Consider the following 15,432-nt stretch of genomic DNA (forward strand, 5'->3'; position numbering starts at 1 on the left):
CAAAGAATTTTCACTTTTATGCTGTGTTCTAGGTTGAAACAGCTGAAACTAAATTTAAATAAATATTTCTTGATGATTTCAAAAATTATTTATAACTTTTAAAAGTCTGTTTATAAAAACAAGTTCTCAACTCCACAGTCCACTTACTTGCATAAAGCTTTCAATTGAAAATGGTAGTATTAGTATTTAAATAAAGATTATGCAAAATTTCTAAAAATTTTTTAGTTCTTATCCGAATGAAAAATAGAAAGTGAAATAATACTTAGTTAGTTGTAAAACTTAAGTTATGTAAAGTATACTTATACATTTTAGTAAACCTAGCTGTTGTTATTTGCAAAGGGTTTCTGCATTTAAACTGACATGGGTTTAGTTTTATAAATGAACAGAAAAAATCATAAGTTTTTGAACCAATAGACTTAACAATACAAATTTAAAACGACTTCGTTTTGAAAACTAGTTTACTCCCACGAAGTTGTTGCCAAATAACATCTCTGGTCGACACATACTCAAAAATTAAGTATTTCTAGACGTTAGGGAGCGTCCCACATACGATAGTAAAAGTATTTCACAACTGTTTATTCATTCATGTTTAAAGTATATTTTCTGAAATGAAATTTTCACACAATAAAAGTATATTATAACTTACAATTATACAGTAAATAAAAGTTTTTTAATTTTTTAAGTATTTGTGCTTAAACTTTTCAATTTTCTAGTACTTATCAGTATTCTGTTTGTATTTTGCTCATGTACTACTTGATGGATTTACATATGGTTTATAAAGTAGTTGGTTATGTTTTAAAGGGTGGCCATTTAATCTTTAATAAGGTGAAAACCTTAAATAAGCTGGAGTTTGTAAACTTAGGAAAAATAATCTCTAATAATCTTGGTATTTGATACTTTAAAAAAATCTGTATTTTTGTAGAAAAAAATACAGAATTCTGGAAAAACCTCAAATATTGCAGAGGGGAGAGTGGGTATTTTCTGATGTTTTTCTACCTTAAAAAAAAAAAAAAATTAAATAACAATTTTATTGATTAAATAAATAAAAAAAGATTAGATAAGATATAACTTTTATATAAACTTGAAGCAAATTATAAATTAAATAAAATTTCACAAATTATTAAACATATCATAACAGTATTTTTCAGTTATTTTATAGTAATTTTTTTTTTTACCTATGATTTAATTTTATACAATATAGTGACAAGAAAAATAGTTCCCACTTACCTGTATTCCTCTAGAATTTTGAAATTTTCTGAAAAATGTTTAGATTTCCTTATAATTTACTTTTATTTGCTTAGTATTAAACTTTTGTGATAGCATAAGCTTTTTTCTTTTTTTTAAATTTTGTTTATTTTTAAGATTTATTATATTAGCTGTAATAAAGTAGAGTTTTAAAACTTCAAAAAATTAGCAGCAAATTATACAGTATTTCTATTTAGGTTTTTGAAAATTTTAACTTACTTTTTTGTAAAGGGAATAAAGAATAAAATTCAAAGTATTTAAAATGTAAAACTTGGTAATTTTTTACTCAGTAAATACTTCCTTATCTTAGAAAATTAATAATACTCTTTTTGTTTAAAGCTTAATACATGTTTAAAGTCTAAACAACTTATTATTTAATTTTGTTTTAATTAGTTTAAAGGTTAAATAAAAAGTTTTGTTTTAGAAAAGTTAAGTAATTCTTAGTTAAACACCACTTTTTTAATATTTTAATTTTTATTCTTTAAACAAAAATAAATTCTATAATTATTTTATAACTGCAAGAGTAAAGTTAGATAACAGTTGTTAATATCTCCAAATTAGTAGTTTTTTAAGATAAACATAGATAGTGATTATAATTTATAACTCTATTAATGATTTTTTTTCAATTTGACTAAAATTTGAAAACTTGGAAGTTGAAAAAAAAAGTATAACCAGTTAAATATCAGTGTGGCTATAATACATTATTAAACATGTTATAATGATTTGTGGCTAGATGAGGTTAGTTTAAAAACTTAGATAAAAAAATTGATGATAATGAATTTGTTTGCCTATAGTGTAGATTTACAGGGTGGTTATCCAATATAGGTAAACAAGCTCATTTTAAGTAATTTAACTCAAAAAAACATCAGATGGCTTATCAAAAAAAGGTAGAAATTTAATTATACAAAATTATTTTAATCATCTGCAACTTCATCTCCCCTTCTGAATAGTTTGTTTTCTACTAAAGGTTTTTAGGTAGCAAAAGTTTGTTAGAAATTAAGAACATTAGAGGGTAACTCTTCTTTTAATTTATCAAGGATCTCTCAAACTATTTAAAACAAGGTTTTCTTTTTCTTATAAACTTGTAATATTATGAAAAATCCCTAGAAAAAATTGAAAAGTATATGAAAATCCATAGAAATTCAGTTTTTTGCTTGGTGATTAAAACTTGAAAGCCAAAACAGCAACAATGCGTGGTGAAGATATACATTAAAATATAATTTAAAAAAAAATAATCAAAATCTTTTCAATCTCAGATAAAACTGTGACTCTGATGTGCCACCTAGTGGATAAAATGTTTCCTTTTTATATTGAATACAGTTTATCTATATATAGTTTGCTTATTTAACTAAAGTTAAAGCTCTAAAGCCCTTAACTTTCGTAAATTTCTTATTAAGAATGTGCTTATAAACTGATAATGACATATTTAATTTTTGTATTTTAAAAACATGTTATTAACGTATAAAATTCATTGTTTTTTTTTTGATAATTTCCCTATAAATTTGCTATATTTTATTGATTTCTCTATAATTTTTTTTTGAAATTTTAATGGACCCCTGTTAAAACTATTTTTCACAATAGTTTGATAGCTAAAAATAATCAAATGAAATCTAAAAAAGTTTCATACATTTGCAATTTGGCTTTGCTTTATATGCAAAAATATTTTTTCAATGAAAATTCAAGGTAGCAGTTAGTATACTTTTCTCTTGATAAAAAATATAATATGCAGTTACAAAAAACTCAGGTAGACATTATTGTCAGATTTGTTTAATTACTGTCCAAAGTATGAACTATATAAAATAGACATAAAGACTATGAAACATCAAACTCTATAGTATAAAATGAAATTGTTAACTCTGATAAAAAATTACAGTGGTATCATATATACTTTGATATTAGAATTAAGTTAAAGGAGAATACAAACAGTAGCTTAATAAAGTTTTTCTCTAACACCATCTACCAGATAAGTTTTTTTTGATAATTTTCTCTAGATTTTGCTATTTTTTTATGGATTTCCCTAGAATTTTGACTAAAACTTTAGTTGGAACCTAAAAAAACCTTGTACTTGCAAAAGCCGAAAATCTGGAAAAATTTTTTGAAAAACCAATGGTCACCCTAGGTTAAGGTCTATAAATCTATAAACAAGTTTACACTGATTAATAAAAGTATAACTTAAAAAAAAATTTCAAACTTAAAACTTATTGGAGCATTCTTTGCCACACTGTGAGAGTAAAGAAGTTGTATAACGTATGTAATGTAGCGCATGTAGTCTTGACAAGATGGAGATAGTCAATTCAAGACATAACTTGAGTAAAAAATAACCTGATTTTAATGTATCTACATTTAGAAAAACTTTTCTTTAAAAACTTAAGAGAATAGTTATTATTATAATTACAATTAACAGTGTTTTTAAAGTTTCTAAGTCTGTATTTTTCAAATTATTAGGTGTAAACGTCTATGTTATGAATAAAAAACTAACTTTAGAATATGAAATTTTAAAATTAAAACTTGCTGTAATTGCAAATTTCAGTTAATTTATGCCAATAAATAGTTATGTCATTATGACATCAGCTAATTAAAAATTTAAATTTAAAAACACAATTTACAGTATATTAGAAGGCAATTTTGTGTGTCAAGTTTTTTGTTGTGTACCAAACTTGTGTTTTTTCATATATTTTGCATGTAGCTTTATTAAAATATTTTTTGCTTAAGGCAAATTTTTTGCTGATAGTTATAGTACCTTTCAAAATAACAAGTTCTTTAAAGTATATTAAGTATTATCTAAAAACTTAAGTTTTCATAAGTTTTTAAGTGCTTAGGTATGAGTTAACTTATGGAAGTAATCTTTATTTTTAAATTGTTTTAGCTTATAATGTAATAACTTTCAAAATTGTGATGGCTTTTTAAGTTCATAAGTTGTTGTTTGAGAAGCTTAAGCCTAATTGTTAGATTTAATTAGCATTTGAACATATTATTTGTGTTTCATGCTTAAATTTATAGTAGCATTCAGTATGGTAAAACTTTATTTGTAAAGAAAAATTTCGATTTTATGTATAAGATATTTTGCTTATAATTATAGTAGCTTTCAATTTAGTATAAGGTTTTGCATCTTATTTTTTTAGCTTGTTAGTGTTTTTTTTTATACTTTTTAAATTTCCATTAATTTTTTTTTTATAAAACTGTCTAGTTTAATTCTTTAATAATATTTCCAACTTAAAAATGTACTTTATTTATATTGTTTTGTTTTACTCAGGCTTTTTAAGACCATAGAGAAGGGGATAAAGATTATTTACAAACATTGGCTCTGAAAGCTTACAATGTATAAGTCAATTTATATGTGATATATGAGTTTAAATTTACTTTTAAAATATATGCAATTTTATAAAAAGTTTGTAATAAAAAGTTGATGACTACAATTTTTTTTCAATATTATTGAACTTTTTCATTTTAATAGAAATATGTCTAATTTTTTTTTATGTGCTAAAAATTTAAATTTTTTAGGATATATTCCTTGAAAAGTTTAGAAAAAATAAGATACATAATTAAAAAAAACATATATCAGTCCAAAATTTCTAAAAGTCATAATTTGTAAAATAAAATAAATTATTAGCTTAAAACTCCTTCAATTATATTAAATCAAAAAGGGTGTGCTATATAAATTTGATTAGTATTGGTTAAGAATAAATAAGTACTTTTTTTGTGTTTTCTATAAGAAACTTATTTTGTTCACCAGTTTTGATCCCTATTGTATATTATTTAAATAATAGCTGCATTAGAATTTTACAAAATAATATCAACTTATAAAAAACAAAGTGGACCCCTTTATGGTTTTAAATAATTAATTTTAAGAAATTATGTGGAGTTTTTAAATATTTAATTAATTTAAACAATACTTAAAGCTAAATATTCTTAGTTTAGCATTATTTTGAGAATTTTTCATAAAATACAAAACTACAAAACTTTTTTTTTTCTAAATTACACCAGTTTCTAAAAAAAAAATACAGTTTCTATAATCTCAATTCTTAACTTATCTGTAGTGTAAGTTACAGAATAAGTTGATAAATTATTAGAAATACCAAAGCTACTATGCGACATTTCAATATGGCCTGAGGTACATTAAATTTTAAACATAATTAAATAATTTAAATAAATCAAATTGTATGAGGTAGAATTACAATAATTTACAATTACTAAGTAAATGCTATGTTTTTTACTCTTATATATTCATAATACTAGTCTTAACAAAATTTATCTTGAATTAAAAGATTGTTAATATCAGCAAATACTACTTATAGTCTTTCAACACTATATATTTAATTTTTTGATTATTTTACTTCGTTTCTTGTAAGATTTCTCATTAGTGTGAAAGATAAAAAATAGCATTTGCTAACATTAAAAATTTGTTTAATTCAAAATCAGTAATAACAAACTATTTTCTTTTTTGGTAATTTTAATCTGTTGAATATAAAAGTTTTCAGGCTAACTGACGGTAATAAGCAAACAAAATATTAAAGTCTAATTTATTTTTAAAAGTTTAGAAAAAAAATAAATCAACTAGGTTGTTAATTTCAAAATAAAAAATCAGACCTTATAGATCATTTCTAAAATGCATCACTGTAGTAAAAGTACAAACGGTTATATTCATATAAGAAATGTTATGTTCAGATAATATTTTTCAAAAATAAAATAATTGCTAATAAATACTTTTACTACTACCTATGTTTAATTCATGAAATATTTTTGAATAAAAATGTTTTATAAACCTTAAGTTTAAAAGTTTTATTATACTAATGTTACTAACCAAAAGTTAAACTAGTAACTTCTGTTTTAGACAATAAAAACTGTTAATCTATTTTTTGAATACAATTTGATACCAGTATTGATACACGAGTGGTAAAAATCAATATAGTATGAGGAACTACAAAGTTAAAGATAAAAGTGAAAGAGTACTTTCTTGCCTTCGGCTCCTTAGTGGACTAACTACTCATATACTTTCTGGAATATTTATTGTGTTAATTTGGTATGTCTCTGCTCCTGGAAGCTCTTTGTTTTCTTGGCACCCTGTAACTATGTCCTTGGGGTTTGGGTTGTTTATGATCGAAGCTATTTTAATTTTCTCACCTGAAAGTAGTTTATTAGCAGTTGCTTCAAGAAAAAATAAAGTGAAAGCTCACTGGATTTTTCAATCACTGTCTTTAGTTTTTGCTTGGACAGGGTTTTTAGTCATAATAGTTAATAAAAACTATAATCAAAAACCACATTTTAAAACATGGCATGGTACTTTAGGTCTAATAACTATCATGTATATCACATTACAAGCAGTTTGTGGAATTTTTTTATTATATCCAACTATGGCAAAAAGGTGGAATTGGAAACTTATCCAGTTGAAAGTATATCATGCAACATTGGGTTTAGTAGGATTTATATTAGCTTACACAACCATGATAACTTCTTTGTACTCAAACTTTATGGCTAAAAATGCAGGAGATGGTTTTTTATGGTGGTTATGTCTTTTAGCATTAGTATGGTCCCTATTTTTTGTCATGAATCAGGTTTCAAACACGTACAATTATTACGTTAGTCGTTCAACTGTAACTTTATAATAGTTAGTTACTGTTTTTAACTTATTCCATACTTTCTTTCCACAAAACAAAGTTTGAAAATTTTATTTAACTCTTTTTTAATTTAAGTAAAGTTTTTTTTTTTGCATTTATCTTTTGGCTACATCTTAAAAAATATTTATAATAAGCCAATTACCGTTTAGTTTTTTCGTTATCTTGACAAAAATTATTGTTAATTATTGTGTTGCAATATATTTTTAATGGTTATTTGATTAAAATACTGTTGTACAATATTATAAAAAGAGCTAACTATAATTAGTTGTAATCAAAATTAAAAAAAAATAAAGTAATTTCTCAAGTAACTAAAAAAAATTGGAATTTTTTTTATACAATTTTAACCTCTCTGTTAAATCTGGACAACAGTATTCTCAATAAAATGGATCTTTTTAACATTCTTTTTTCAAGTAAACTTTAAACTACCATAATTTTGATTAAAAATTTTGCATTTTGTAAACTTTACACTCACTCATAATAATCTAGCTAAGTTGTTTTTTTTTTTTAAACTGACTCAATTTATTTTGATATCTTTTAGTTATTGTTTTAGATATTGTTTTAATGTCAATGCATTTTTTTAAACTGTGTTATGTTTGTATTCATTAGAGTAAAACAATTTAGTTATAATTATTTTATAGTGTGTTAAATGAATTAACAATTGATTTTTTTATACTTATGCTACTACTACTTTTTTTTCTAATAGTTTGTTAAATTATAGTGTCAAATAACTTAACATACAACCATTTTAAAAAAGATGCGTAGTGTATCTGTATGCTATAAAACATACTTTTAAAAGGTGTATATTTAACATAGTTTATTTCATTACTTAAACTCTATGATGGTTATTCTAGCTAATTTTTTTGTATTACACAGTGGGCTGGCAAGCAGTAAATGATTTTTTTAATGTCTTGCTATACATTAATAAATTGAATTGTGTTTGTTCTTTTTAAAAACTTTTTTGTTTATTTTTCTGTTTTTATATTTTAAATGTGATGCACGTTGAAACGGTGCCAAGTTTTGTTTATTTTCTGTTCAAAAATTTCCCAAAAAAATATTTATTTAAGTCAAAATTAAAGCTTGCAAGAACTACTTAAAGATGCTTGTTTACGTCTATTTTTTTATGTTGTTTAACTTATACGCAATGGCGATAAGTGGTACTTTTTTAGAGGTTGCAGAAAATTTTCAAGTATCTAAAAAACTTCTTAACTTCATATTTCTAGAACTAATTTAGTAATATAAAACTACCACAGTTACAACAAGTCATTTGCAAAAAAAAGAATTATGTAAAAAAAAAATTAAGTTTTATAGTATTATAATAAGTTATAAACATTTTTTAGTTGGAACTTCAGCTCAAATGTCCCACCCCAACCGACGCCCCATTAAAAAATAACATAAGTTGTTTGAATGTATTTAATGTATTATTTTATGTCAGGGGTGTTTTTAGGAAGTATTGATGGTCAAATAACTCAAAGTTCCTATACAAACCTCACTTATTTTTTCAGAATAGAGCACATATAATAGAATAACTACAAAAACTATCGACAGCAGTTTTTGTTTCAGGGACAATTTTTTAAAATGTTTTTGTAAGCAATATTTTGACAAGTGTTTACGTTTTCAATGCAATTTTTTAAAAATATCTAAAATTTTAAGTTCATTTAGAAGTAATCTTATTTTTTATAAATCCAATACCATATTTAAAAAATAGGTAAAAGTTTAATTATATATAAGTGTTTTTGTCTACTTTTTGTAAGTAACTTTTCGACAAGTATTTGAAGAATTTCTAGTAGTTTTTTAGCAGAAGAAAGCAAAAACTCGTTGCATTTGAGCTTACATTACTTCTTTTATAATTGAAGCAAAAAAGGAACAAAAAAAGATTTTAAAACAAATTATCTAGTTTTGTTCAAACATGTCTAACACCTGGTTTATTTTATTCACCAAAAATTATTTTTATTTAGCCAATCGCCACGTGAGCACCCCCTCCCTTCTTAGCAAACTGTGTATTGTATTAATCTTCAATTTACTAAATATAAGGAAACTAAGTTAAAAGGACCAAGTATAATTTATTATATTTAAAATAAGTGTAATTGTTTAGCTTTTAAACAATGAAACTTATATTTTTTTAATGATACGAGAAATATTTAATAAAATAGTTATTGCATAATAAAGTATAATTAATTAATTAAAATTTTATAAGGTACAACTTTTATTTTTATCCATAAAAATTGTTGTTAGAAGTCTTATATAGTTACAATTATAACTATATAAAAGAAATACCATAAGATACCAATAACACAGAGTACTATATATATTTTAATAAAAGTTTTTTTTTTTTATTGAAATACTTTTTGACAGATTTTTTTTGATTTTCAACACTAAAATGTTTAAAAACATTGGAATACCAAAAAAACACCATGCATAAAGTTTTAATAATTAAAAAAAAATTAGATAGCGGATCTCTATTTCTTCAAGAAGTTGCAAACAAATTAAAAATAAACTTATTGTTTAAAATGTTTTCACTAGAAATCACAAATTTTCTTTTATAAATTTTAATGCAGAATCATGTTTAAAGGCGTTTTGAAGAATTTAAAGTAAGAATTCAATCAGTAGGTAGATACAAACTTTTGTATTATTACGCCATCATAAGAAAGCACCTAAATTGAACTCTACGCGTTGTATCCAATTGACAGTTATTTTTTAAAAAGTATTAAGTATAATCAATTATTGTGTTATACAGTAACAACAATGTATTACACTGTTTTTATAACGGAACATTTTTAAAAAGAAAAAGAGCTATAGGATAAATACAAGAATTTAAATGAACAAATAAAGCTGTTGAAAATTAAAATATGGAAATAAATAAAACTAGCATTTAACACTTAAATTTGAAAAAAATTCTGATAAAAGTATACTTGCATTTGCTTAAAATAATATTTTTTTATCAGGTTTCACAATCTTTAATGCGGATTTAAATGTTTTTTTTTTTAATCCATACTTTTGACATTATTATTATATTTAGTATAAAACAAACGGTTTACTATTATTTCTAACTCGCTATCATTTCTAACCCGATCATTTCTAACCCGATCACTTCTAACCTGATCAGTTCTAACCCGATCACTTCTAACCCAATAACTTCTAACCCGATCATTTCTAACCCGATCATTTCTAACCCGATCATTTTTAACCCGATCACTTCTAACCCGATCATTTCTAACCCGATCACTTCTAACCCGATCACTTCTAACCCGATCATTTCTAACCTGATCACTTCTAACCCGATCATTTCTAACCCGATCACTTCTAACCCGATTTAACCCTATCATTTCTAACCCGATCATATCTAACCCGATCACTTCTAACCCGATCATTTCTAACTCGTTCATTTCTAACCTGAAAATTATTAATTCGATCTGTATTAATATTTTTATTTATTATTGTATTTAAGTAAGTATTTGTTTTAAAAAGAAAATAATCTCGACAAAGTTATTTTTCATCGAAATTTAGTTTATTTTGTTTAAAGTAAAAGTAAATAGTTTTAGAAAATTTAATTTTTGATGTTTATTGCTATTCGAAGTTTTTTTTTTCTACGCTAGACCTACACATAAAAATCTGAACCGCTTAAACTAAATAGCACATAACGAAGAGACAAACATTTATATACCTTATAATCAAAAACTACAGTTCTATCTAATTTTTATAGATTAACAGGATAAAAAGTCAACACTTAGCATTAGACTTATTCCAACAAAACAAAACACAGCTGCACAATCTTTCATTTTAGAATTTACTTCCAACTTCTTTTCAACAAACAACCTTCTCTGCAAAATTCAGCAATACATACTGACACAATTTAGTAAATTTTTTCTATGATTTTAGCTCAGCAAAATAGTCTGAGTTACGCACTTTTACATAAAGTAAGGTTCAGGATTACTTTTATAAAATTAATTTAGAATATACTTTAATGTCAGAATTAAAACAGCCTAGAAAAATTTATGAATAAAATTTCTTCTTGTTTATATATCTACTGGATATACACATCCTAACTTTTAGAGTTTGGTATTTCATTGTTTTTTTTTTTTTTTTTTGTAGTTTTGCCAAAGCATAATCGAAAAATTAAAATAAGCATTATTAGAATTTAAGTACATGAATTTAAGCACTTATGACTGCATGAATTTTTCGATTTATACTCGTGGTAATTAATTATTTTATTAGGATTCAAAAAATTATTATAAATTAACTGTAGTTTTATAAGCATTAGGAAAAGTATAAGTCTTCTGTATTCTAAAGATTGAATATTAAGTTTTGATAGTCGTCAATGTAAGAAATATAATGAGCAATGCAACGGTTAAAGACTATTCTTAACTTTTTCTTGAAGAGATTCTATATGGTTAGTATAAATTTTAAGTATGGAAACCAGATTGGCAAGTTGCATTTAATTTTAGGGAAAATTTATACGAAATACCATTCGTTAAGAGTATTAGTATGAGTATATATGAAACTTATAATAATACAGTTAATAAAATTTAGTAATCGTAATTAGTATGGTAATTTCATTTAGAATTATCATCATTAAATTTTAAGTTCTTAAAATGAAAGTGTATATTGTTTAATACAAAGTAAAAAGTACAGGTAAACGTTAATTTTTTTTTATAAAAAGACCCTGTCATTGACTAGAACTTAGACTAGATTTTCTTTATTTTAGCCCATGGTAATTTATATCAAAAGATTAGATAAGAAATATCATATAATAAACTTTAAAATAAAAGTTAAGTGTCGGAAACTTATTACTTATATTTTTTCATATTTCCTTAAAATATGTTGTATATAAAGCAAAATAAATTTACATTTTTAATAAAAATGTAAAAGTTAAAAAAATTTAAAATTGCAGAAATAATTTTACACAATTAATAGTAAAAACTACTTTATTATTTTTCATGATATCTTTTAAAAGTTATTGTTTCACAGATTTCCATAAACACAAAAACTTAAGGTTATTTTGCAATCATTATATATTAATTGTAAATATAAGTTATTAGATGTTTATACAGCTCAAAAAATGAGGTAAAAAATGTAAATTAATATTACGTTAAGCTAATACTAAAATAAAAAAGTTATACAAAAAACATTTTTTACGTAACACATTAAATTATTATGTTTATAAAAAACTGAAAATTAAGCTTTTTTTAATTAGTTGAATTACTTTATTAAGAATTGTTTGTTTTTGCATAAAAACCTGAAAAGAAAATAAGCGTAAATTAACAAGTTAAATAGGTTAGAAACGTTCGGGCTAGAATCGATCAGGCTAGAAACGATCAGGTTAGAAGTGATCGGGTTAGAAGTGATCGGGTTAGAAATGATCGGGTTAGAAGTGATTTTGTTAGAAATGATCGGGTTAGAAGTGATCGGGTTAGAAATGATTGGGTTAGAAGTGATCGGGTTAGAAGTGATCGGGTTAGAAGTGATCGGGTTAGAAATGATCGGGTTAGAAGTGATCGGGTTAGAAGTTATTGAGTTAGAAATGATCGGGTTAGAAGTGATCGGGTAAGAAGTGATCGGGTTAGAAATGATCGGGTTAGAAGTGATCGGGTTAGAAATGATAGCGGGTTAGAAATGATCGGCTCCCAAAACAAACACTGATTAATACAATATATTAACTTATTTTTTTTCTTTGTTAAGTCTTTCTTTGAAGTAATACATTTTGGCGCAAAATTAATATTTATTTATATAAGTAAAGTTACTGTTCAAAATACAGATTTAAGTTATGCTAACAAAAGATTCTAGTGAAACAAGTTCACTGGAATATAAATAAAAACAAATTTCACAGTAATCTTCCTTTATTGTACCAACATATATTTCTGTGTGTTAACGAAAAAACACACTTCAACTGGGTTTTTTTATGAAAATAATAACTCATTATTACAAGAATAACTCAGTTAATCTTGGTACAATAAAGAAAGATTACTGTACAATTTGTTTTTATAAATAAAGTTAAATCCATAACTCTAATTTTATTTACTGTCTGAAAACTTCTTGACTATTTCATAAATTAAGTTGTTTTTTTGATATAATTTTGTAGAAAAATTTAACTTAAACGCGACATATTTGGTAAAAGCTGGTAAAATTACTGAAAAGTTAATAGAAATCTGTATAAAACTCAGTATCAACTTTATAAAGTATAATTAAAGTAAAATTTATTCTTATCTGCATCTTTGGCTTTTACTATATACCAAAAATGTCTGTTTCAAAATAAGCTAAAAAATATTTTTTACTAAACTATACTAGAAAAGCAACACACATTTTAAAATGTAGAGTGTTTATTCAAAACTTACATATAGAATTTTACGTAAAACTACTCAAAATTTTTGTGTATTTATTATTTTCGTGCCAAATATAATTTTAAACTATAATTATACTTACAAAAGTTTGTAAAAAAAAAATTTAAAGTTAGTAAAAAGCGAGTTTTTTTTTATTGAATAACCTTTAAAAAAGTTTTTAAAAGGATAAACGAAATAACAAATTCGTTATTACTACTAAGAGAGCTACAATAAAATATATTACTTAATATATTTTTTGATAAAAACATTTGCCAAGCACTTTTAATTTATTGAACTAACATATGTTTTTCTGTGTCAAGTTCGTTTAGTTCCACGGAATCCTTCAAAGTAGAGTATAAGATAATAAGTACTGCAAAAGTAACACATAAGATGAAGTAAGTGAATATGTGTATACTTGAAATAAGCCTCATTAATATAGATTTATAGTTAATTTGAGATACATACAATACATTTTAGTAATTGATAAATACTGCGACTGTTATAAATGGTAAAAAGGAGTAAATTAATAAGTGTTAATTATTGACTAAATTTAAATTAAAGTTATACTACGAAATGCTATATATACTAAATATTACTAGATCAGAATAGTTTTTTTTTACTAAGATCCGGCCGGATACGGGTAGTTTTATTTTTAAGTTAAGATTCGCCCGGATCCGGGTATCTTTTTCAAACTAAGATCCGGCCGGATCCGAATCTGGATATTTTTATAATTGAACTCCTAAAGACTTGAATTGCTTGTAACGTAAATAAATACAAACTTGTAAAAAATTATTATATATTATAAATTACTTATTTAAAAAATATCTATTTCGGCCATCATCAACAAAGTTGAGATGTTCGCGCCATCAATGATAAATAGTAAACTTCACACGACCAACAACAACAGCATCCGAGACAACCTACGACCGGTTTCGTCCTAATTAGGACTCTTCTGGCAGGCATAGTCGCAAGAAACCACTGTTGTGATCTTACTAAGCGGGCTTAAGTATAAAGTACTGAAGCGACCGTTTTTGAGTAAAATTGAAACAATTGACACAGCTAAATCATTCACAGCCCAAAGTCTCAGACAATAGAACTCTATTTGAACAAAATATTATTATTCAATTAAGGATTTCGTTTAAGCTAATCCAAATGAGTGAAACATTTTTTAACAATTAAATTTAAAATTTTAAGTTGGTTATTTTCTTTTTATTATATCGAGAATTTTTATTGTGATCTCTAAAGTAAAGAGTACATAACATGTATGTCATAACATAAACATAAATTGAATAACTAGTTAAATATAAACATAAAAATGTATAGTTAAAATTATGTAGGCATCTACTTTAATATTACCTTTTTTTAAATTGTTAAAGTTCTATTTTTTATTCTTTGTATAAATAAATGACTTTTAAATAAAACCCTCAAATAAAAGCAACCTTACTTAAACTGATTTTTTTTAATTTTAAGTAACAGGCTCTATAAAAAAGACACAAATTATTAATTATTTTAAAGAATATAGAAATCCCTTCAATCCTGGTCACAAGTCATTCACTACAAAATTCGAAATATAATCAATAAAATGTATATAGTTGCTGAAAATAATATTAATTAAGCAAAAGATGTTTCGTGTAACTACATAGTTTTACTGTATATAACTATACCTCCCTACTAAAAACACTATATATTTGTAACAGTGTTAGCACTGTTTTGCTAAAAGTCGAAAGCGGTGTTCTTTTTCTCCCTTTTCTCTCAAAGTTTCAAACCACTTAAATTGAAAAAAAGCGCTAGTTTTTGGCCAGTTTTTGTTTTTAGCTTGTAATAATAACATATCGTTCTAAAAAGGTTGTGTTCGCCTCGTACTTCTTGTACGAAGGCGACTTTTTTTTATGAACTTGTGAATTGAAGTAGTTTATTTGTATATTTTGTTATCATGTATCGCAGTTTATATTCATTTTAATACAATTTGTGTTTCTAGATTCGATTTCTTTATATACAATTAGTTAAGCATTCTAACAATATAACTATTTAATTAAACTAAGCTTAAAAGTTAGTCTAAGTTTAGTTCGTAATTCATTAAGCCGACTTAGCTAAATAGCTTAGCTAAGTCATTTCTAAACGCTTGAATAACATCACCGATATATTTATAACGCGCTAGGAGTCAGATAATAACTAGTTTCGCGTATAAGTAACATTATAAGTAAATCGGGATCGTTAAATATTAATCCACAACACATAAGTCATAAATTAAGAAGATA

General features: G+C 24.4%; 1 protein-coding gene across 1 annotated transcript; it reads left to right on the forward strand.

Annotated features, from left to right (window-relative positions):
- The first annotated feature begins 6,084 nt into the window (after window positions 1–6,084).
- Window positions 6,085–7,093, forward strand: LOC145838290 (transmembrane reductase CYB561D2-like). The gene has a single exon (XM_082945860.1). It carries the CDS (start codon window positions 6,156–6,158, stop codon window positions 6,846–6,848), a length of 693 nt encoding a protein of 230 aa, XP_082801986.1. The 5' UTR covers window positions 6,085–6,155; the 3' UTR covers window positions 6,849–7,093.
- Window positions 7,094–15,432: the final 8,339 nt, after the last annotated feature.

This window comes from Thalia democratica, chromosome 6 (genome assembly GCF_965202585.1).
Source record: "Thalia democratica chromosome 6, ktThaDemo2.hap1.1, whole genome shotgun sequence".
NCBI classification, from domain to species: Eukaryota; Metazoa; Chordata; class Thaliacea; order Salpida; family Salpidae; genus Thalia; species Thalia democratica.

What these genes read in the sequence shown, in the direction of transcription:
- LOC145838290 (XM_082945860.1), top strand. Translation starts at nt 6,156, where the DNA reads ATGAGGAACTACAAAGTTAAAGATAAAAGTGAAAGAGTACTTTCTTGC.